This window comes from Peromyscus californicus, unplaced genomic scaffold (genome assembly GCF_007827085.1).
Source record: "Peromyscus californicus insignis strain IS unplaced genomic scaffold, ASM782708v3 Scaffold_11__1_contigs__length_118956290, whole genome shotgun sequence".
Classification (NCBI taxonomy): Eukaryota; Metazoa; Chordata; class Mammalia; order Rodentia; family Cricetidae; genus Peromyscus; species Peromyscus californicus.
Window position 1 is genome coordinate 109,350,824 of NW_026294402.1, and position 22,763 is coordinate 109,373,586.

General features: G+C 46.2%; 1 protein-coding gene across 2 annotated transcripts in view; it reads left to right on the plus strand.

Moving 5' to 3' along the window:
• Positions 1–22,763, plus strand: part of Osbpl10 (oxysterol binding protein like 10) — a 248,742-nt gene that overhangs the window by 203,081 nt on the left and 22,898 nt on the right. For both annotated transcript variants that reach the window (XM_052723469.1, XM_052723478.1), the window contains one exon: positions 18,316–18,465. In XM_052723469.1, the coding sequence (XP_052579429.1) occupies positions 18,316–18,465 (150 nt within the window). The remainder of the gene's footprint in view (positions 1–18,315; positions 18,466–22,763) is intronic.

Sequence of the window (22,763 nt, forward strand, 5' to 3'; positions counted from 1 at the left end):
GGCCTCGAAGGGCAGCTGTGAACCAGAGGTGAAGCGTTGAAGAGATTGTAGCGATGTGGTAGGCAACATTTACTATTCTGTTTGATGTCCTTGCCCTAGCCCTCTCCACACGACCCTCAATCTCACAGCTCTCTCTCCTTATCCCTGGCTGGCCTAGACCCATCAGATCGCGCCAGCAGAGAGGAGCCTCACCTCAGTTGAGCAGCTCACATTTGTGTTTGTCTGTGGTGAATAAGTATCCCAACGTGATTTATATGCCAGCTCTCGTGACATTCACTTTCAAAGATGGAAAGTCAGCACTCAGCAATTTATGATCTTGGGGAAAGAACATTCTGGAAGAATGGAGTCAAGTATTTTTCATCTGTTCTGTAGGCTTTGCCTGATTCAGTCGATGAATGCCTGCATCCCCTTTTGCAGTTTGAATTGAGTTCTGTAGCATTGCAGCGGCTCTCTGAGTGCTAAATCATAATTATAAATTGTGGGATTTGTGGCATTGAGGTAGCTGGGAGCAGAGGGTGTGTGTGTGTGTGTGTGTGTGTGTGTGTGTGTGTGTGTGACTGGGGAATATTCTGAGTTCCTGCAGATGTTGTTTGTGTGTGTACAAATAGTGCCAGGGTAGCTGCTTATTTTTAATTATATCTAGTGATATTATGTGAATGTTCATGTGTGGGGATCCATGGACAACACGTAGAACTCTGCTCCCCCTTCCACCACATGGGTCCCTGGGCTTGAACTCAGGCCGCCAGGCTTGGCGGCAAGTGCGTTCTCCTGCTGAGCCCCCTAATCCACCCCAGCACGACCACTTCTCTCGAATTTGGACACCTGCCCCAGAGTGTCAGCCTGCCTCCCCTGTCCCCACCCTTCAGTCTTGCTCTGCAGGTAGTAGAGCTAGCGCCGAGTTCAGGTGGGCTCTGTGAGGAGAGAGTCATCAAGGGTCATGGGGTGCTCGGTCGCCCCGTCACCTCTCCCGTCTCTGATGTGCGTTCACTCCAGCCCCTCATCCCTGGACCCTTTCCTCGGTTTCTCAGCACTGCAGCTTATGCTCCGAGCCTTACCTCTCTATGTTGCACACCAGCCTCTGTGTGTCCACATGTTGTTGCACATATGTGTTTCAGTACATGTGTGTGGAGGTCAGAAGACAGCTCCGGCGTCATTCTTTGAGTGATATTCATCTTGCTTTTCGAGACAGTATCTCTCACTAGCTTTGAACTCACCTAGTAGACGAGGCCGGCCCCCCAGGGAGCCCCAGGGATCCACCTGTCTCTGCCTCCCCAGCACTAGGATTATAAGTGTGCACTACAATGCCTGACTTCTTAACCTGGGTCGTGGGGCTCAAACTCGGGTCCTCACGGTCGCAAAATGCCCACGTGGCCGACTGAGCTGTCCCTCCCCGCCCCGGCTGCTGTACCCCTTCCTCTTTCTTGGCTCACACAGTCCCAACCAGAAGCCTCATCACTAACATGGATAAGATGGCAGAAACCAGCCACCTGGAGGAAAGGGAATTCCTAAACCTAGGGCAGAAATGGAACTAGTCCCAGTTGGAGGCCATGGAGACCATGAAGGGCCGCATCATACTGCCCCAAATCCCTGTCAAACTTCTCTTCATCCTCTCAGAAGAACTGCTCTCCTCCTCAAAGGAGGAGAAAGGTGCATGTGTTTGGTTTCTGTAGTTACTTTAAAATGAGTAAATCCCAGCTGAGGAGACAGCTCAGAGGGTGAATTGTTTGCCACAGAAGCATGAGAACCTGAGTTCAGTCCCCAGAACCCATTTCAAAAAGATGAGTGTGGTGGGGCACTTACCCTGGAGCTGCAGAGGTGGAGACAGGTGGACCTCTGGGGCTCACTGCTGGGCCAGCCTAGCCTCTTTGGAGAGTTCTAGACCACTGAGAGACCCTGTCTCAATTAGGTGTATGGCTCTTGAGAAACGATAAGGGGGATGGAGATTGGCCTCTGGCCTCTGCATGTACATACATGTATTCACACCCCAAATATATGTGTGTGCACATTTACACACATACACGGAGGGAGGGAGGGAGGGAGGGAGGGAGGGAGGGAGGGAGAAGATATCAAATTTGGCTAGGGAGCTGACTCAGCCGGTGAGGGTACTTGCACCAAGCCTGACAAGTTGGATCCCTGGAGCCCACATGGTGGAAGAAGAGAGCCAACTTTCATTAAAGCTATATTATATTATTGTAGAGGTATTTTTACCCTGGAAATAGGTTCACGCATGAATGGCGGCCTTTTTGGAAACTGGTTTGGATTCCAGATACCTGCTTTGCAATTGTGTGCATCCGGATCTGCAGGGCAACTTACAGTTTGGCTTTAGAAGATGTACATTATGAAATTCAGAGAGAACGAGTCCTTTGGGGGGGAGGGTATGCCATTCTCATGTTGGCCAGTTTCATGCCTTGCAGTGAAAGAAGAAACGGAAGTGTGTGAACGGAGTGTTCCGTTTACCTACGTCTTTGAAATTCCAGGATGAGGACTTCTTTGGCATTACGTTTTTACTCAGTGGAAGTGGGGGAAAGTTGCTCCAGCAGGCTCTGAACCAGCTTTGGCAGGAAGGTTGTGTAGACTCAACTCCTCACCTCACAACAGCTGTGTGTGTTCGCATGTGTGTAGGTCATGTGTGTGTGCAGGCATGCATGTGTGTGGGGCCATCGATTGGCACCGAGGGTCTTCCTTGATCATACTTTTCCTCATATATTGAGGCAGGCTGTCTCACTTGAACCCAGAGCTCACTGATTGGGGTCTAGCCAGGCAGCATGCTCTGGGGAATCCCCCTGTCCATCTCCCAAGGGCTGGACTCTAGGTGACTACATATCTGCCCAGCATTACGTGGCTATTTATGTTGCTGCAAACCCTTTACCCACTGAGCCATTCCCCCAGCCCTCACAGCACCCTCTGTTTAATAATCATGGAGAGCATGGATTCCTTGAAGCGCCATAGGGCCTAAGATACCATGTGACAGCCTAGAGTGGTGGTATATACTTGCAATCCCTGACTTTGGGAGATGGAGACAGGAGGATCAGGAGTTCAAGGCCAGTCTCAGGTACATATCAAGTTTAAGGCCAGCCTGGGCTACATGATAACAGTAGAAAGGACAGATCTTATTTGATATAGTTTTGACCCTGCGAGCTGTTATAAAGTTCCTTGTCATCTTTGTAGGATACATGGGGGGCAGGGAGCAAAATAATCGCATATCTGAAATTGTAGGAATGAAGCACCAGTTACATCTCTTTTGACAAGCATTTGGATATAGAGGAAGTGTCTCTAAGATGCTCCTAGGTGAGGGATTAGGTCGATGGTGTCTTTCTGCTCTCCATCTATGGAGATTGGGATGGAACTTTCAGACCAAACCTGTTGGTGCCTGCCTAAGAATGTGAGCACTCACTTGGTAAGGGGTCAGAGCATGAATTCACTGTCATGAGTTCCCGTATTTCCAGGGTTCCTCTCGGCCTGGCACTCAACAATAAATCAACCTTATTAAAACTGCTGTTTGGCCTCCCCGCCTTATCCCTGGATATTAAGCGGGCTGGAGAACCCTTGAGGGTTGTTACACATATGGGGTCCAGGATTCCAGGAGTTTACCAGGCATAACAATACCATCTGCCACTGTGTAGTGGGGTGAACCTCGTCAAAGAGCTTCTGTCCTGGTTTCATTCTATTGCTTTGATAAAACACACCGATCAAAAGCAACTTGGGGAGAAAACGGTTTATTTGGCTTATACTTCTGGGTTGCAGTCCCTCATTAACGGAAGTCAGGGCAGGAATTCAGGGAAGGAACCTGGAGTAGAAATTGTGGAGGAACACTGCTGCTGGCAGGCTCATGCGCAGTTAACTTCCTTACACAGCCCAGCACTACCTGCCTAGGGGATGATGCCGCCCACAGTGGGCTGGGCCCTCTTACATCCATTAAGACAAGATATGTCCACAGACCAACCTGGTAAGGCCATTACTCAATTGAGACGCTGTCTCCGGTGATGCTGGGATGTATCGGCAGTTAATACTAATGAGGACAGTTTCCTTTACCAATGTAGGTCAGCGTGGCTCCCAGCATAGCTTTCTCAGTTGTCGTCAAGGGTGATTGGTTTTCCTTGTCTTGCTGGCTTTTCTGCAGAGGTCTAAGACCACCACCACCCCGCCCCCCACAACACACATGAGGTGCTAGGGGACTGTGGGGATAGCTCGGTGGGCAAATTGTGCGTTGCACAATCACAGGGACCTGAGTTCAGAGCCTCAGCACCCATGCACAAAGCTGAGTGTGGCAGCATGTGCTTGTAACCCTAGTCCTGGGAAGTCGGACAGTTAGAAAGTGGGGCTGATGGGCATCCAGTCTATGTAAAATGAGGAGCTTTTTGGTTTAGTGTGAGAGACCCTACCTCAAAAAACAAGGTAGAGAGTTAGAGTAAGACACTTGACATCTGCTTCTGGCCTCCATGTGTACACGGGTGAGCACATACATATGTGTATGTGCACCTGCAGGCGCGCGCGCACACACACACACACACACACACACACACACACGCACGCACGCACGCACCACTGGAGCTTATTTTCTCCCCGATGCTTTTTCCTCAGTCTATTAATGTTTCTGGAAATCAAGGTGAAAAACCGTTGCAGGAGGCTTACCAAAAGTTCAAGGCCAGCTTGGGCCACACAGTAAGATCCAGACCAGCCTGGGGTACATAGAAAGACCCTTTCTCTAGAAGCAAAGGAAGAGAAGAAGAGAAGGAAGATAGTGAGAGAAAGGAAAGGCGTCTTGAACAGGTCCCGGTTACAGCAGGGCAATCTTTAAGAAATGCACAGTCGCCTAAGTTTAGTCTGTCTCCAAAATTCCTCCCTCTGTCTATGGAGTGTAGTCTCGACTAGGCAGGAAGCGGAGGGGGGTGTGTGGCATCCAGAGACCTCACCTCTAAAAGCAGGCTGGGGAACAATGACTTGATTTTGTTCCTCTGGGACTGGGCTGCCACTGAGCAGCCATATGTAGCCTTCCTTGGTGGTGGTGACTCTGTCTGCCATGTGGCCTGGGAGAATGCTATCAGCGAAGGGTTCCTGATGAGGCTTTCTCGTTCCATTAGTCACGATACTGTCCCTGGCGGCCTGAAGATCAGTAAATGCCTCTTGCTTTTTTTTTTTTTTTTTTTTTTTGGTTTTTCGAGACAGGGTTTCTCTGTGTAGCTTTGCGCCTTTCCTGGGACTCGCTTTGGAGACCAGGCTGGCCTCGAACTCACAGAGATCCGCCTGGCTCTGCCTCCCGAGTGCTGGGATTAAAGGCGTGCGCCACCACCGCCCGGCGCCTCTTGCTTTTAATGACTTGTAAATCATAACTTTTTTGCATGTCTGCTGGTTATTTCCTTGCACCCTTTCTCACTTTGCGCTGGGAAGGTCTGGTGGGAATTTCCAGATGGGAGGCAAAAAGGACTAGAACGGATGGATAAAATGAGGTGACTGGCCACCTGGAGCAGCATGGCTGGAAACACAGCCATCTCTCTTGTCCAGTAAGGTTCCTTTCTGCATCTGCTTTGGGGTCAAGTGAAATTTCTAGAACCTGGTCTCATGTCGAGGAAACAGTTTACTGACTTGCATGCCTCTGGGAAAAAGTGTCTGTCTGTCTGTCTCACCTTAGGATCCAGCCCAGAGTCAGGTCCTCGAAGGTCACTTGGGACTGGGTTTGGATGATCAACTCTGTCACACCCTTACCCGAGACCAGGATTAGGGAGCCTGATGCCTTTCTCGGCAGCTCCTCCAGCTTCATGGCCCTGGGACCAGTGTCCCCTGCTCTTCCTAACAGAGGTTCTGCAAGGCTGGGGGTGGAGCAGGGCTGCTGAACACTGAGTCTGGAGGTGGTTTTGCAAGGTGAAAAGTTTGAGGTTGCACGACGATGCCAGTACCACTCATACCACTGACCTGTTTACTCACAATGACACAGATTTACAAGAAAAGTGGTAACATTGGTCAGAACCTGCAGAACTGTGTGCTGAGATCTGTCCGTAGCACCGGGCACAGAGCAGATAATTGTACTTAGAAGAATAAAAGCTCAAACACACACTGCGCTTCTGTGCTCCAGCCCCAGATATTGTGGTTTTGGAAAACAGAGTGGACCCTGGGGCTTAGCATTTCCTTCCTTCCTTCCTTTTTTCCTTCCTTCCTTCCTTCCTTCCTTCCTTCCTTCCTTCCTTCCTCCCTCCCTCCTTCCCTCCCTCCCTCTTCTCCTTCCCTTTCCCCACCCCTTCCCTCCCTTCCCTGTCCTCTCTCCCTCCTTGTAAAGCAGGCTTTCATATAGCCCAGAGTATAGCTGAGGATGAACTTGAACTCCTGAACCTCCTGCCTCTACTTCCTGAATGCTGAGGTTCCCGATGCCATCATGCCTAGCCTGACTTTTCATTGTCCCAGCTCATGGCTCTGATGCAGCAGACCTGGGGGTCACACATTGACTGCTCCTTCCCGTCATGTAGAACTTCTGTGTCATTCCAATCATCTGCTTTTCATCCTGTCTGCTCCTGCTCATTTTAGCTTTCAGGCCCATAGCTGCATGATTTGTGAGCAAAGCCAGGCGATTTAGCAGTTAGCAAGAGTGTGGATTCTGAAAGAATCATGTCCAGCATTTAACCCCGGTCTCAGGTGCTTACTCCTGAAGAAAGGCATTTCCTATGGGCAGGACTGGAAAGAATCCACCACCTAGCATAAGGCAGAGGTCGATGCTCATTTGGGCTGTGGCTGAAGAAAGACAGCACTGTATTCCATGCACTTGGGATTGCAATAGAGCCAATCCTAAGTGGTAGAGTTCCTGTGTGAATTTTCAGACACTGGCTCCTTTTGGTTAGTTTTTACGACCTGAACTGCTTCATGCCAAATTATTTCTCGGGTAGGGACATTTGCAAAATCACCGTTTGTGTTTGGGATTTAAATTTCACAGCCGTCTACTCCCTGTAAGCTTTATGCAGCCAGGAAGTTAAGCCCATTGATGTGGGCATGGCAGCAGCCCGAACCAGGTGCCCTCAGAGAGCTCACCTGCGGGGCTTCAGAGGCAGGACACCTGCTCCTGCCTTGGTTGGTAGAGTGACATCATGATGTGGGTGCTGATTCTGCAGAGAACTATGTGGTGGAAACGAACTGAGGGAACTACAAAACTCTTATTGGCAGAACTCACTGACATGGCAGAAATTTGTCCTTCTAAAGCAGTGGTTCTCAACCTGTGGGTCGCAACCCTTTGGGGGTTGAAAGACCCTTTCACAGGGGTCACCTAAGACCTTTGGAAAACATGGGTATTTACATTGCAATTTATAACAGTAGCAAAATTATAGTTATGAAGTAGCAACGAAATAATGTTATGGTTGGGTTCACCATAACATGAGGAACTGGATTAAAGGGTCACAGCAGTAGGAAGGTTGAGAACCACTATTCTGAAGAGTCTCATATGACAGCCACTGGCCACCTGTGGCTACTGAGTCCTTAAAATGTGGCTGGCTCACGCCACTGTGAAACTGAATTTATTTTTAAAGCATTTTTATTACATTTTACTTATTTTGTGTGTGTGAGTAGAAGGCCACATGGCAGGTTACATGTGTGGCGTCAGAGGGCAGCGCTGGGAGTCCGTTTTCTCCTTCCATGATGTGAGTCCTGTGGATTGAGTTCATGTTGTCAGGCTTCTTGGCGGTGGGCGCCTTTACCTGGGGAGGCATGTGCTGGCCTTTACTTACGTGTGTGTGTGTGTGTGTGTGTGTGTGTGTGTGTGTGTGTGTGTGCCCGCGTGCGCATGTGCATGTGTGTGCATTGTATGGACATGTGTGTATGCACGCTCGAATGTATGAAAGTGCATTTGTGTGGGGGTGTTGGGGTGTGTGTGGGAGGGGTGTGAGAAAAAGCCGGGCGTGGCTTTTTCACGGGTTCTAGAGATCTGAACTTGGGTCCTCAATCTTGTGTGGCAAGCACTTACTGACTGAGCCCCTCCACAGCTCCAAATTTTATTTATTTTTAGGTATTTTGTGGTAATGAGGATGGAATCTAATTCCTTGTGTGTGCTCAGCAAATGCTTTACTTCTGAACGACACCCCCAGCCTTTATTTAATGTAATTTTAATTGCTAATTGCTGCTACGCTAGACAATGAGAGTCTATAAACCTGCATGACAGATTAATACAGTTCTTCCTCAGGATCCTTGGGGATGGATCCTGAACTCTCACAGACTCCAGAATCCATGGATGCTTTAGTATCTTGTGTAAAACATCCTAATCTTGGCATATGTGCATCACACTTCGTCCCATCTACTTTACCACCTCAGAATTACTTAAATTTTGTTTTGAAATTGACTTATGTTTGTATTTTATGTGTATGGGTGTCTTATATGTATGTCTGTGTACTACTATATGTAATGCCTGGGGAGGTCAGAAGAAGGTTGGATCCCTTGGAACTGGAGTTACAGACAGTTGATAGTCACCATGTGGGTGCTGGGAATTGAACCTGGGTCCTCTGGAAGAGCATTTGGTGCTCTTAACCATCTTTCCAGCCCCCCACCCCATGACTTTTAATACCTAATACGGTATCAGTGCCCTGCTAATAGCTGTTTGACTGTATTCTTAGGGGATAGTGACAATATTTCTGTGTACTGCAGCTGCATTTTGTCCCTTCATACTTCATTTTCAGTTGTTTGAATGGATGAATGTGGAATTGGGCAAGAGGAAATCTGGATGAGGAGCTGAGGTGGGGGAGGTGTCCTGTGTTAAACTAGGAATCTTGAAATGCTGAGCTAAGTGGACGTTTTCCTTTGGCAGTAGGAAGTCACTGAAGATGTGTGTGTGTGTGTGTGTGTGTGTGTGTGTGTGAGATTGAATTCAGGGCCTTTGAATTTACCCTACCAGCAAGCCACATTTCCATCATCAACGTAAGGAAAAAGGAAAAAGGGGAAAAGAACTGAGTATTAGTTTAATGGCAAAGTGCTTGTCTAGCATGCACAAGGCTTTCTAGACTCAATCTGCAGCATTGGTATATGTGTGCCAAAGTTCATGCTATACACGTAAAACACACACACACACACACACACACACACACACACACACACACACACACATGCATACAGACCTTTTAAAATGAAATGCCATGTCAAAGTTAACTAGGTTAAAAGACACACTACCAGTCCAGTGCTGGCTCTGCTTGGGAAGGACATGCCCTTTGCTCCTTGAAGTAACGTTGGGAAACCCTGTGCAGCGTTTGGTGCTCAGAAGCCCTCCTCATCCTGTGGGGGCCCTTCTCCTCTCCTGGGCTACCGATGCTAACGGCTCATCCTGTTTGCCTTGCAGCCTCTGCCTCCTGCATGCTAGCCGCCACCATTCCCACCGCTTTGGGTCGCTGGCCTCCCCTTCTGATGTTGTTTTGGCCTTTTCTTTCTTTGGTTTTCTCCATTCCTTGATTCTTTCCTGTTCCCCTTTCACTTAAAAATGGCTGGACTCCAGTTGCCAAGAAGCCATGAAATGGGACAAAGAAAGCTTCTGGTTCTTATTAATGTCCCCACCCATGTTTTTAAAGTGACAGCTGATTTCTCCTAGCATAATTGTCCCTCCCCAGTTATGTTGGCTGATGACAAGTGTTGCCCAACCCCCCTCTACACACTCCCTCCCCAGGAGTGCCGTCTTCCCGCCTTCCAGGGTGTGTTTTATTGAAAATTAACCTTTCTGCAGGTCGGCCCCTTTGCTTGGGAAGAGCACCTCTCCTTCCAGTCTATGCGAGCCAAGTGTGGTAAATGTGTGTGTATGTGTGGTTAGCCCAAGAAAGCCAGCTCAGCCCCTGCAAGGCAGCACGATTGTGACGTCATCAGCAGCCCAATCAGCACCTCCAGCATGGCAGCGGGGACCAGCCTACTATGTGGACACGCTGTCCTCCAGCCCATCCGGCACAAGAGCCCAGCTTCTCCGTCTGGGTCCCCATCGCTGCAGCAGTATCATCGAACCTACCTCCACATGGCAAAATAAGAGCCCCTACATGCGGTGGTGCCTGCTGAGGCAAGTGGATCATCTGGGTCTGGAAGAGACTCCACACAGAGAATTGTACATGTGCAGGAGCCTTCAACTGCTGCCCTGCATCAGGGCAAAAGGGCCACAGCTGGGCGAGGCCCAACTGAAGAAGTGTTCACAACATCTGCCTGTGGCATGGTCCTGCCTAGAGCAGGCATCCTTCTGCTCCACAGAAAGTCTCTCTGCCTGCAAACCATGGCCTACTTGTGGGGAACTAGACTCAAGCGCCAAAGAGGCTCTTCCAGAAGAGAATGCTCACCTGTGCTAAGCGTGGAAAGGACAGTAGGTCACCAGGAGCAACTATTTTCGCTTTCATATGACAAAACTTTGTGACCCTGTGTCCTCAGGGGAGACAGCTTTTTCAAGCATGTGATAGTGAATGCCTTGCACCTGGTCTTCATGGGATCTGAGTGACTGGTTGGGGAATGGAGGACAAGGAGCCCAGTGATGTTTGCTGGGCCGTGGGCAGATCTTGCATGACCTGGGCTGTGACTGGCATAGGTGTGGGGTGGCTGCATCTTTGCATGCCACTGTGCCAGTTTTTTTGTGACATGCTATTAGATGGGACTTCTTGGGATGGGAGATGTTGCTTATGTGAGAGTACACTGGAGGATTATGCAGTGACTGTGGAATTGGGCTAAATACACTCTGAATAGAAAATGATGAGCTATAAAAGTACTAAGTCCTTGATTTGATGGATTCTGTAAATGTGGTCAATAATAACAACATGCCATTAAAACAGAAAAACATGAAGCAGATGCAGTAGTGCCCACCTGTAATCCCAGTGCTCAGGAGGTAGAGATGGGAAGGTCAGAAGGTCATCTTAAGCTATGTAGAGAGTTTGAGGCCAACTCAGGCTGATAAAGGGCTTTGACATGCTTAGGGACCCTGTCAGACAGCACCCTTAAAAGTTGGGTGCTAAACCAGGTAGTCCTCTACCATAGTGCCTCAAATTGAATCCCTGAAGCTAAGGCATTAGACTGCTAGTCAGGTATAGAGAAAACAGAGTACGTTCAAATTCCGGGCATAGACCCCATCACTGAGGGCCAGGTCTGTTATGGGAGAAGGCAAAATTGCTAAACATCATCCAAGGAAGGGACAACCCTAGGAAACTCCTCCATGTGGTAACATGACCAGGGGTGGACACGGGGCACCTACCCTGGAGAAGTAATGTCTATTTTGTGAGTTTTCCTGGAACTGCCCCCAAACTGTAGTTAAATTACATCTCTGTGTTGAATAAGACAGATTGGAATCGCTTACTTGAAGTTTGCATTTGTGTTGAAGAATGGAGATTTGTTAGAAATCAGGGATGGTGTGTTCCCAGTGGGCCCTCGAGGCCATGGGCCCAGCACAAGCCATGTCTTCCAGCTTTGGCTGCCAGTGGAGGAGTCTTGGGGTCCTGTCTCTCTCCCGGATGGGACAGAGTGGGCAGGCTGTATCCACAGAGGTTTCAGCTGGACCATTTCCAGCTAGGAGCCGTCTCTTACACGGGCTCATTGCTCATCCTTGGGGACTGAGGTCAGCCAAGAGGTATAGACGCTATGAAAGCTCAAAGAATATATGGGTTCTCACTTTAAGAAAACTGCCCAGGCACAGGTGTGTGTGTGTGTGTGTGTGTGTGTGTGTGTGTGTGTGTGTGTGTGTGTGTGTGTTGTGTATATGTGAATATGTGTGTTGTGTAATGTGTGTATATGTGTGTGTTATATATGTGTGTGTGTGTGTTGTGTGTATGTGTATATCATGGTGTATGTAAATGTGTGTGTTTATGTTTATGTGTGTCATGGTGTATGTGAATGTGTGTGTTTATGTTTATGTGTGTCATGGTGTATGTGAATGTGTGTGTTTATGTTTATGTGTGTCATGGTGTATGTGAATGTGTGTGTTTATGTTTATGTGTGTCATGGTGTATGTAAATGTGTGTGTTTATGTTTATGTGTGTCATGGTGTATGTGAATGTGTGTGTTTATGTTTATGTGTGTCATGGTGTATGTGAATGTGTGTGTTTATGTTTATGTGTGTCATGGTGTATGTGAATGTGTGTGTTTATGTTTATGTGTGTCATGGTGTATGTGAATGTGTGTGTTTATGTTTATGTGTGTCATGGTGTATGTAAATGTGTGTGTTTATGTTTATGTGTGTCATGGTGTATGTGAATGTGTGTGTTTATGTTTATGTGTGTCATGGTGTATGTGAATGTGTGTGTTTATGTTTATGTGTGTCATGGTGTATGTGAATGTGTGTGTTTATGTTTATGTGTGTCATGGTGTATGTGAATGTGTGTGTTTATGTTTATGTGTGTCATGGTGTATGTGAATGTGTGTGTTTATGTTTATGTGTGTCATGGTGTATGTGAATGTGTGTGTTTATGTTTATGTGTGTCATGGTGTATGTAAATGTGTGTGTTTATGTTTATGTGTGTCATGGTGTATGTGAATATGTGTGTGTTATATATGTGTGTATGTGTGTGTTGTGTGTATGTGTATATCATGGTGTATGTGAATGTGTGTGTTTATGTTTATGTGTGTCATGGTGTATGTAAATGTGTGTGTTTATGTTTATGTGTGTCATGGTGTATGTGAATATGTGTGTGTTATATATGTGTGTATGTGTGTGTTGTGTGTATGTGTATATCATGGTGTATGTGAATGTGTGTGTTTATGTTTATGTGTGTCATGGTGTATGTGAATGTGTGTGTTTATGTTTATGTGTGTCATGGTGTATGTGAATGTGTGTGTTTATGTTTATGTGTGTCATGGTGTATGTGAATGTGTGTGTTTATGTTTATGTGTGTCATGGTGTATGTGAATGTGTGTGTTTATGTTTATGTGTGTCATGGTGTATGTGAATGTGTGTGTTTATGTTTATGTGTGTCATGGTGTATGTGAATGTGTGTGTTTATGTTTATGTGTGTCATGGTGTATGTGAATGTGTGTGTTTATGTTTATGTGTGTCATGGTGTATGTAAATGTGTGTGTTTATGTTTATGTGTGTCATGGTGTATGTGAATATGTGTGTGTTATATATGTGTGTATGTGTGTGTTGTGTGTATGTGTATATCATGGTGTATGTGAATGTGTGTGTTTATGTTTATGTGTGTCATGGTGTATGTGAATGTGTGTGTTTATGTTTATGTGTGTCATGGTGTATGTGAATATGTGTGTGTTATATATGTGTGTATGTGTGTGTTGTGTGTATGTGTATATCATGGTGTATGTGAATGTGTGTGTTTATGTTTATGTGTGTCATGGTGTATGTAAATGTGTGTGTTTATGTTTATGTGTGTCATGGTGTATGTGAATATGTGTGTGTTATATATGTGTGTATGTGTGTGTTGTGTGTATGTGTATATCATGGTGTATGTGAATGTGTGTGTTTATGTTTATGTGTGTCATGGTGTATGTGAATGTGTGTGTTTATGTTTATGTGTGTCATGGTGTATGTAAATGTGTGTGTTTATGTTTATGTGTGTCATGGTGTATGTGAATATGTGTGTGTTATATATGTGTGTATGTGTGTGTTGTGTGTATGTGTATATCATGGTGTATGTGAATGTGTGTGTTTATGTTTATGTGTGTCATGGTGTATGTGAATGTGTGTGTTTATGTTTATGTGTGTCATGGTGTATGTGAATGTGTGTAGGTATTCAGAGGCTACGGAAGCCATCGTGTCAGAGGAAGGCGTATTCTGCACTGTCCTATTCCCTTGACTCAGGGCCTCTGCCTGAGCCTGGAGCTCCTCTCTCTCTCTCTCTCTCTCTCTCTCTCTCTCTCTCTCTCTCTCGGCTAGACTGGCGAGCAGGCCTTAGAGCCTCTGGTTTCTGCTCTGAGTGCAGTTCCAGGTGGATGAAAGGCCGTGCCCAGTTTACTGTGCCAATGAGCTATCTCTAGCACCTCTCCCCTTTTGTACAGGGTCTCATGTATTCCAGGCTGGCCTAAGATTCATCATATAGCCGGGACTGACCTTAAACTTCTGATTCTCCTGCTTCTAGCTCAGGAGTGCTGGGATTATCACTGTACACCCCCATGCTCAGTATGAGATCAAAACCAGAGCTTTGCACATGCTAGGCGAGTATTTTACCAACTGAGCTACCTCCCCAGTGCCCCAGGCCAAGGAGTCTTGCTGTGGGTACTGTAGACCACCAGGGAATGTCCCTGAACCCCAGATTGCCCATTTAACCTCCCATCATCCATCAGATTTTCGCCTGTCTTTCCCCACGTTTTAACAGGCACAAGCCACATTGACACCATGTGCCCTGAGGTGCTTGTCTGGTAGAAATATTGAGTAATAAATTTTGTTTTTATTTTTATCTCATTTTTCCAAAGCCTACTTCTCTTTAAAACATGTTTTAATTCCATCTTATCTTCAGGCTAGTGTACATTTAAGCTAGTGCTTTTGCTTTGTTGGTGAAAATCAAAGGTGTTAGTGTACAGGGGCACCAGGAGAGATGTGTGTTACCACAGAGGGATGACAGGGTATGATGAGCCCCTCTGCCTGGCTGTGGAGATTCATATTTGGCTCATATGACAGTTGAAAGTCAGTAGCTTTGATTTGGTTTCTCCTTAAAACAATGTCTCATGTAGCCTAGGCTGGCCTTAGCATTGCTATATAGCTAAGGATGACCTTGAACTTCTGATCCTCCTGCCTCCACCTCCCAAGTGTTGGCATTACAGGCATGTGCCACCATACCTGTTTTATGTGGTGCTTGGGATCAAACCCGGAGCTTTGTGTGTACTAGTAAGCACTCTACTAGTTAAGCCCCAAGCTCAGCTTGGTTATTAGTATCTTTGAAATCATGTCAGGAAGGCAGAATCAGCAATGCCTTACCCTGCAGGAGGAAGGGTTTGAGCCTTTGATCTCTGTGCATAGCCTGGATCTTCAAAGCCTCCATTCCCAGTGATGCCTGTGAAGGCCAAGTGCTTCATGAACACAGACAGATGATGTTCACATCATCAGTTAACCAGCTCAGTGCTCCCCTGTGTCTCCTTCATCACACGCGGGGCTGAGTTCGAGCGTGGGTAGAACCCACATGCCCCTTAAGACAGTCACTATCAACATTAATGAATGAAACCGGGTATAGGTAGGTAGGGGTGTGTGTGTGTGTGTGTGTGTGTGTGTGTGTGTGTGTGTGTGTGTGTGTGTGTGTTTGAGACAGAGTCTCTGTAGCTCAGGACAGTTTTAAACTTATAGCAATCTTCCTGCCGCAGCCTCCCAGGTATTGGAATTACAGGTGTGGGCTGTCACACCCTTCTGTTTTCTTTTGTTGAAAACTGGTTATGTGCTTGCTGGTGGATAGATCTGTTTTTAGGCCATTCTGTTACTACCATGCCGCCTCCCGTTGCTGCTAGTCTTATTATTAAGGGCAAGTTCTGAGAAGCTTCAAGTGACAGCGAATAGAGGTGGGTCCTTGTTTGAGATCAGGGCAAGTTGGCTAAGCCTCTCTGCCAGTGAGAGGATGTCACCATGCTCCTCTCCCCGCCAGGAGTTCTGGCTCGTCCATTATCCTGCCCATTGCTGGGAAGTGGATTGAGTAACTTCCAATGCCACCAGGGGACTGCTATGTGGAGTTGACGAGATGTATGTGTTTGCATTAATAATGTTCAGGGGGTGGTCACGGGGGATCTTGCAGAAGACATTCTGGCTACTACTGAAAGTTGGGACAATCTGGGTTTGAAGAGCACAGGGCTGGGGATGGTCTGGCATAAGTGATTCCCAGTCTGAGCTGCGATGTGTTTTGTTCACAGTCTGCTCTCTGAGTGTCTGGTGTCAGATGGTTCATGAACTTCACAACCATCTTTACCCACCCCCAATTCCATCAGTTTTAGTTCCTTCTCCCCCGCCAAAAGCAAGATACCCAGCAGGTACCTTCCCCTTCTTCCAGCCGCCCTGGGGACTATGCACAAGTCAGTGCCTGTTCCCTGCAGAGGGAGTAGTAGAGTCAGTCCCCTTGACCCTGGGAGAGATGCATGTCCTGGGTGACTTCTGCAGTGTCAAGTTGGAATTGCAAGCCCACGGTGAACAGAGCACCCATGGTACACTGGCCTGGAACCCAAAAGAGAGAGAATGAAAAACCAGAGGGAGGTGATGGAAAGGGGTGAACCGTGAACCTCTGTCAGCCTTCACTGTTCAGAGTCCACAGCCTGGGTAGGAAGCCACCACATCAAACAGAGAGTAGGTGTCAGCTAGGCCAAGCCGGAGGAAATGGAACGCAGCCTTGGGCCCCAACTGCAGCCTAGGTTCCCACCCTCCTTTCCCAACTTCCCTTTGTAAGTTCCCAGCATCTCCACTCCTGCTGCTCTCCTTCCTGCCCCCCTCTTCCTGCTGCCCCCTTCCTGCCCCCCCTTCCTGCTGCCCCCTTCCTGCTGCCCCCTCTTCCTGCTGCCCCCTCTTCCTGCTGCCCCTTCTTCCTGCCGCCCCCTCTCCCTGCCCCCCTCTCCCTGCCCCCCTCTTCCTGTCGCCCCCTCTCCCTGCCCCCCTCTTCCTGCTGCCCCCTCTGAGCATTCTTTGCTAGCATGGAATGAGTGAGGGATCCTCAATTACTTCTGAATGTTCTAGTAAAGCAACTTGCCAGAGATGTTCTGTAACATCCATGAGGAGAAGGTTGGAGAAAAGGTGCATGATGGGACTTGGGCCCCAAGGGCTTTCCTGAAGCCTCCCCCTTTATTAGAGGAGGTGAAGGATCCTTTGGAGGCTGTCAATAGCAGATTATATTTAAATTGAAATTTGAAAATGGCTAGCCCAGGTGGGAAGAGTACCAGGGTTCTCTCTGGAGTGGGGGCTGGGGGTAGGTGGGAGGCTGGAGGGGTTGGGGGTGGGTGGAGGGGAACAGCCAGCACATACATGTGTGTTTGCCTGGATAGACACAGTCCTTTAATCACTGATACCCTGTGTGTATTAGGAGTGTATTTAGATGCAAGACACTTCTAATAAGATTAATAAATCATTGGTTTTTGCAAGGATATGTGAAAAAAAATCTGTGTCTTTTTATGTTTAATACCTCTGAATCCTTACATCTCTCTATGAGCCTGCCATATACACTCTGTTGTTCATGGTTGGATACAAATCTAGAATGTTTGCTTATAGTATTTAAGGAGGGTCCGCAAAAATGTGGGCTGGTGAAACAGGTTGGCAGAAACCCAGGGTTGGCACACAGCAATGTTCTTGATTGTTGCATACTAGAAAATACTGTGCTCATCAACTTCCCCTTGTACAGTGTGTCTATTATCTTGCCCATTTTCTGTGTCATGTGAGAAATACTGAATTGGCAAATCAGCATCAAGGAGAATGGGATCAGATGCCTGTGCCCCCCCGCCCCCCCAACCCCACATTACTGTGAAGTTTCAGAATGTTTCCTAATTATTCATTTTTTGTCTCTTTATGCCAGTTGTAACACTTCTTTAACTTGATAGAGTGATCCTTTTTGATTTGAGTGGAAATCATCTCAGAGTAAAAACTTCCAGAAATAAAGCAATTTTAATTAATTTGAGGAGGACTCAACTTTTAGTGCTAAGCCCTAAAAAATTTACATTATACATAAAGTATACAGGGTGTGTAAGTTCATATGCTGTGTTTGGTAGTAGCAAGATTGGGCTGGGGGTCATATATGTGTACTGTGTGTTGCTAGAGCTGTCCAGCCTTTTGATACTGTGCTAGGATGTTGTCATCTTACAAAGTTCACTCTGTAGGCCTGCAATTAAGTTACCAAACTGAGTAATATACAAATATTTAAAAAAAATCAAGGGCCAATGAGAGGGCTCAGTGGGTAAAGGCGCTTGCCTTCCAAGCCTGACGACATGAGTTCTATTTCCGTATCCTACATGGAGGAAGGAAAAAAACTGACTCCTGCAAATTGTCTTCTGATGTCCACACTGGTACTGTGGTATGTGCACGTACACACACACACACACACACACACACACACACACAACACACTTTTTTAATTACAAAAATACACTTAAAGTAATCACAATATATATATGCTTTCTGCAGGGTAGACATGCCTGATGGTTTATTAAAAAGCATTCACTTTTATTGTTTGTCTATTTTTTAAACCAGGGACAGTCCTCCCATCCAGGAGGCCTAAGTCCAGATATGGGGCATGTGATAAGGGAGGTGCAAGTGACCGCAGCATAAGACCTGACCCTCGAGAGGCTCAGCCTCCGCCTGCGGCAGGATTGCTTTGCGGGGACATGACCCGGGACAGCCCTGGCTTTGTGTGTCACCGTTAAGTCTGTGGGTTAAACATCCAATCAGAGGGTGTTCCTGATGTCTAAGGGACGGGCTGATGATTGTCAATGGTTTTATTTCAGCCAAACTCAGGCCCTGAACTGGTTTTGTCTGAAGATGAACAAAGCGACAATGAAGACAAGGAAGAGACAGAGCTGGGTGCCTTGGAGGATCAGCGCAGCGTAATCCTTCACCTCATCTCACAGCTGAAACTGGGCATGGATTTAACCAAGGTGGGCTGACGCTGCTGTGGTGCTGTCTGTCTGTCTGTCTGTCTTCAGGCCTTGCCTTCTCCTACCTGTTCTCTGACGGTGGCTAGACAGGGAGGCCAGAATAGGGAAGGGCTAGCACTGGCTTACACTGTGGATAGTTTAGGAATAACTGGGAAAGACCCACAGAAACCTCATACCTCACCACACACACACACACACACACACACCCCTCACATACAAACATGCACAGATACCACAACACACTTACATAAGCACCTCACATACAAAGACACAAACATACACAGATATCACACACAGACATCTCACATACCATCTACACACACACAGAAACATACATAGGCACCTCGCACACATACACAGATACCACACATATATCTCACATGCATTAAAACACACAGATACTTCTCATACCATACACAGGCATATATGAATATATGTACTCACCACACACACAGAGATACCTTACAGCACACCATATCCCCATATGAGAGGGGGGAGGAGAGAGGGGAGGGAGGAGGGGGGATTTCATGTAGCCTGAACTGATTCAAACTTCTGTTCTTGCCAAGGCTGCCTTGAACTCCTGACCGTCCTGCCTCCTCCACCTTGTAAGAGCTGGGATTATACATGAATGCTACCACTTCTGGCCTTTATTCTTTCTTTTTCTTTCCCTCTCTCCCTCCTGTCTATCTTTCTTTGTTTCTTGAGGTAGAACTTTGATGTCTATTATCCAGGCTGGCCTCAAATCCCAGACTCAAGCCTACTCCTGTCTTGGCATCCAAAGCACATCCACCACATCCAGCCAGGAAGATCATTTTTTGGGTGACTTTTCCTTCAGACTAGAAAGCCTCCTTTTGGCTCCCTGGAGCTACTGTGTGTTTACTGCTTGCTCTCCAGGGACTAGGCATGAATGACAGCTTCATGGCAGTGTCCTACAGAAGGTTAGCCAGCAGAGGTCATTGTGACACCACAGCCATGGAGAGAAAAGCAGAAGGAATGGAGCCAGGAGCAAGGCCACTGTATCTGCGCAGCCTTGAGGCCTTCTGAAGGCTGCCATTTGCTTTCACAGCAAGTCTGTAAGGGGTGGGTGGCCTTGCTGGTGACTCCAAACCCAGAGGTGGGTGGAGAGGGTCATGGCCCTGAAGGCACACAGAGTTCTTCCTGAGTGCATATAGGGAGCCCAGTGCCCCAACCACTCATGTCCTGTAGAGTGGCAGACACCTCACCTCAGCAGTAGCCTCATTCTGGAGGCAGCAGGAAGGTAGCCCTGCAAGTGAACTGAACATTGCCTGGAGTCCTGGGGCATTAAGAGGTGACAGAGAGTCTGGACTTTACAATTTGGTCTACGTGGGTTCCCCTGGTCATGGTGTCTCTCTGGAAGGGTCGTAAGGATGGGAAGTGGTAGACAGAGGGCTTAGCCCAGTGCTGGAAACCAAGCAATTGTGTCACCATTCTTATCTTTATAAAATGCCACAGTGTGATGTTGGGCTCTGTGGTATTGGCTAAAGAACAATGAACAGAGATAGATGGGACAACCTACATGGGGTAGGGTGGCACTGAAGACCAGCCAGGGTACTGTGGATGTTCCCATGGAGGCCAGAGCAGCTCCTCAGAGAGCATGGCCTGCAGTGAGTTCACTGAGACTGGGCTGGAGCCAAGAGTGGACAAGGAAGCTTTGGAAGTCCAAGGAGTCTCTGAAGAGGAAGGTGACAGAGCATAGTGACCCATCACTCAGAGATGACAGGGAAAGACTGTAGCCAAAGTTTCTCTGGTCCTGCCTTGCCCAGCAGTCTGGACAAACCTCTCCCACCCATGGTCCTGCAGACGTTTATAAAATAATCACTCAGAGGCTTATATTAATTACAAATCATATGGCCTATGGCTTCAGCTTCTTGCTAGCTAGTTCTTTCATCTTAAATTAACCCATTTCTATTCATCTATATGTTGCCATGTGGCCGTGGCGTTATCTGTCTGCTGGCATCTTGTTGCTCATTCGGCAGTGACTGGCGTCTCTCCCACTCACCCTTCTTTTCTCTGTATCTCAGCTTGAATTTCCTGCCTGTCTGTAAGCTTTCTTGCCATAGGCCAAAACAGCTGTATTTATTATCCGATAGGAGCCGCACATATTTACAGCATGTAGAAAGACATCCCACAGCACTTCCCCTTTTCTGTCTAATCAAAAAGGAAGGTTTTAACTTTAACATAGTAAAATTATACATAACAAAACAGTTATCAAGCAAGAATTACAGTTACAATATCTAGTCTATTTGTATTTGGCAAAATTAAATTATGTCATTTATCCTATTTTATGAGTCTAAAGTTTTATATCTAATTTATCTTTTATCATGACTAAGGAAAAGTATAATTATAACTATCTAGTCTTCAACTCCATCAAAGATCCCAGAAGGATATAATATTACCTGAGTAAACAGGAAGTGCATGGCAAGTAACTTCCATAAATCTAGAAATGACAGAGACATCTGGCTGCTTGGACAGTCATGTAAAGTTCCTCTATAATGTTGGGGCAACCATCTTCAGCCTATAGGCCTAGAGTCTATAGCATAGCTTTCAGTGAAGCAGGAAATTTTAAGGACTGTTCTGCCCATCTGTCAAAGTTCATCAGTCACATCTCCCCATGTCCTGTAGAATATCTGGCAGTTTCTTCTGAGAAACAGGAACCTGAAGGACCATCTTACCTTGCAAAGTTCAGTGGTCACCTTCCTATGCATCCTGCATGTCCAGTTTATACAGCATCCTGTCAAGCAGTCAAGGCAAGGGCACTTTTTTGCCCAGTAGCTAAATTTTGCTACAAAGAAAGCAAACTCCATAATGAGTTTCTTTGATGCCCATCATCCTCTTTGAAGTAATTGGTGCTGCCAGGAGCAGACGTGTATCACTGTCCAGAAAAGTCTAAGTTCTTAAAACATTTTAAATGCCATATTCTGCAGGTCTTTGAAGTGTTTGAAGATTACCTGCCTAATTGAAATATACCTTTGTATACCTAAAAAACTTAATTAACATGACTATAAGTTTGATTATCATAGATGACTATTAATCTGTATTTTTAAATTATATTTTACAATTTTAAATGAATTGTATAAACATAATACCTTAAACAAAAGTAGAAATATACATACAGTATAACAAAATTAACTTTAAATTTGTATAAATATACTAAAATCTATAGCAATGTAAAATATTTCAAATGAGTTGTTGCTTTTTAAAAGTAGATTCAGCCGGGCGGTGGTGGCGCACGCCTTTAATCCCAGCACTCGGGAGGCAGAGCCAGGTGGATCTCTGTGAGTTTGAGGCCAGCCTGGACTACCAAGTGAGTTCCAGGAAAGGCGCAAAGCTACACAGAGAAACCCTATCTCGAAAAACCAAAAAAAAAAAAAAAAAAAAAAAAAGTAGATTCAATAATCTACCCTTTTATCCTATCATATCTATATCCTACATTTCTATATCATATCTCCCTTTCTTCTTTTAGAAAGAGATTGACTATGACCAATAACAATTTGTAACCAACCCCTAAACAAAGACAAACATCCATAATCCATTTTTTTGGGGGGAGGGGGAATGTGGGCATAGTCCTCTAGGCTACTTCCTGCTGATTGAGGGCAGTGTTAATCTTATGGGGATCCTGAGAAAATTAAGAATTATAGTTAAATCTTGGCTGTAGTAGTCTGTGAGGCTGGATTATTTCATCAGTTGCTTTTAAGCTGTTTTGGATGTTGAATCATCTGGACCATGGCTGTCATCAGAGACCTTTCAGGGGGTCTTGATTGATTAAACCATGTTAGCCTAGAAGCAATCTATGGGTTCTCGTCTTCTGTGGAAACAAAAGCAACATATCCTTAGACATAAATTTTGAAGTCAAGATACCTTAAAATATACATATTGGTTTAACTTGGTTGCCCCTACAATCAAATGTCTCTCTGTACTTAAAAATCTCCAAAATAGGGCTAGAGAGATGGCTCAGTGGTTAAGAGCCCTGGCTGTTCTTGCAGAGGTCCTGAGTTCAATTCCCAGCAACCACATGGTGGTTCTCAACCATCTGTAATAAGATTTGGCTCCCTCTTCTGGCATGGAGGCAGAACACTGTATACATAACAAATAAATCTTTAAAAAAACAAACTCCAAAACAATATAATAATATGCATTATCCAGATTCTTTGTGTAATTTCCATCCTTACGTGGCTTAACTTTCATATTATTCTTACTGTCTCTTTAAAGACTTTATTTTTTAAAACTATCTATAAAACTGTCTTTATATAGCTGCCTATATTCCTTTTCCTCTCTCT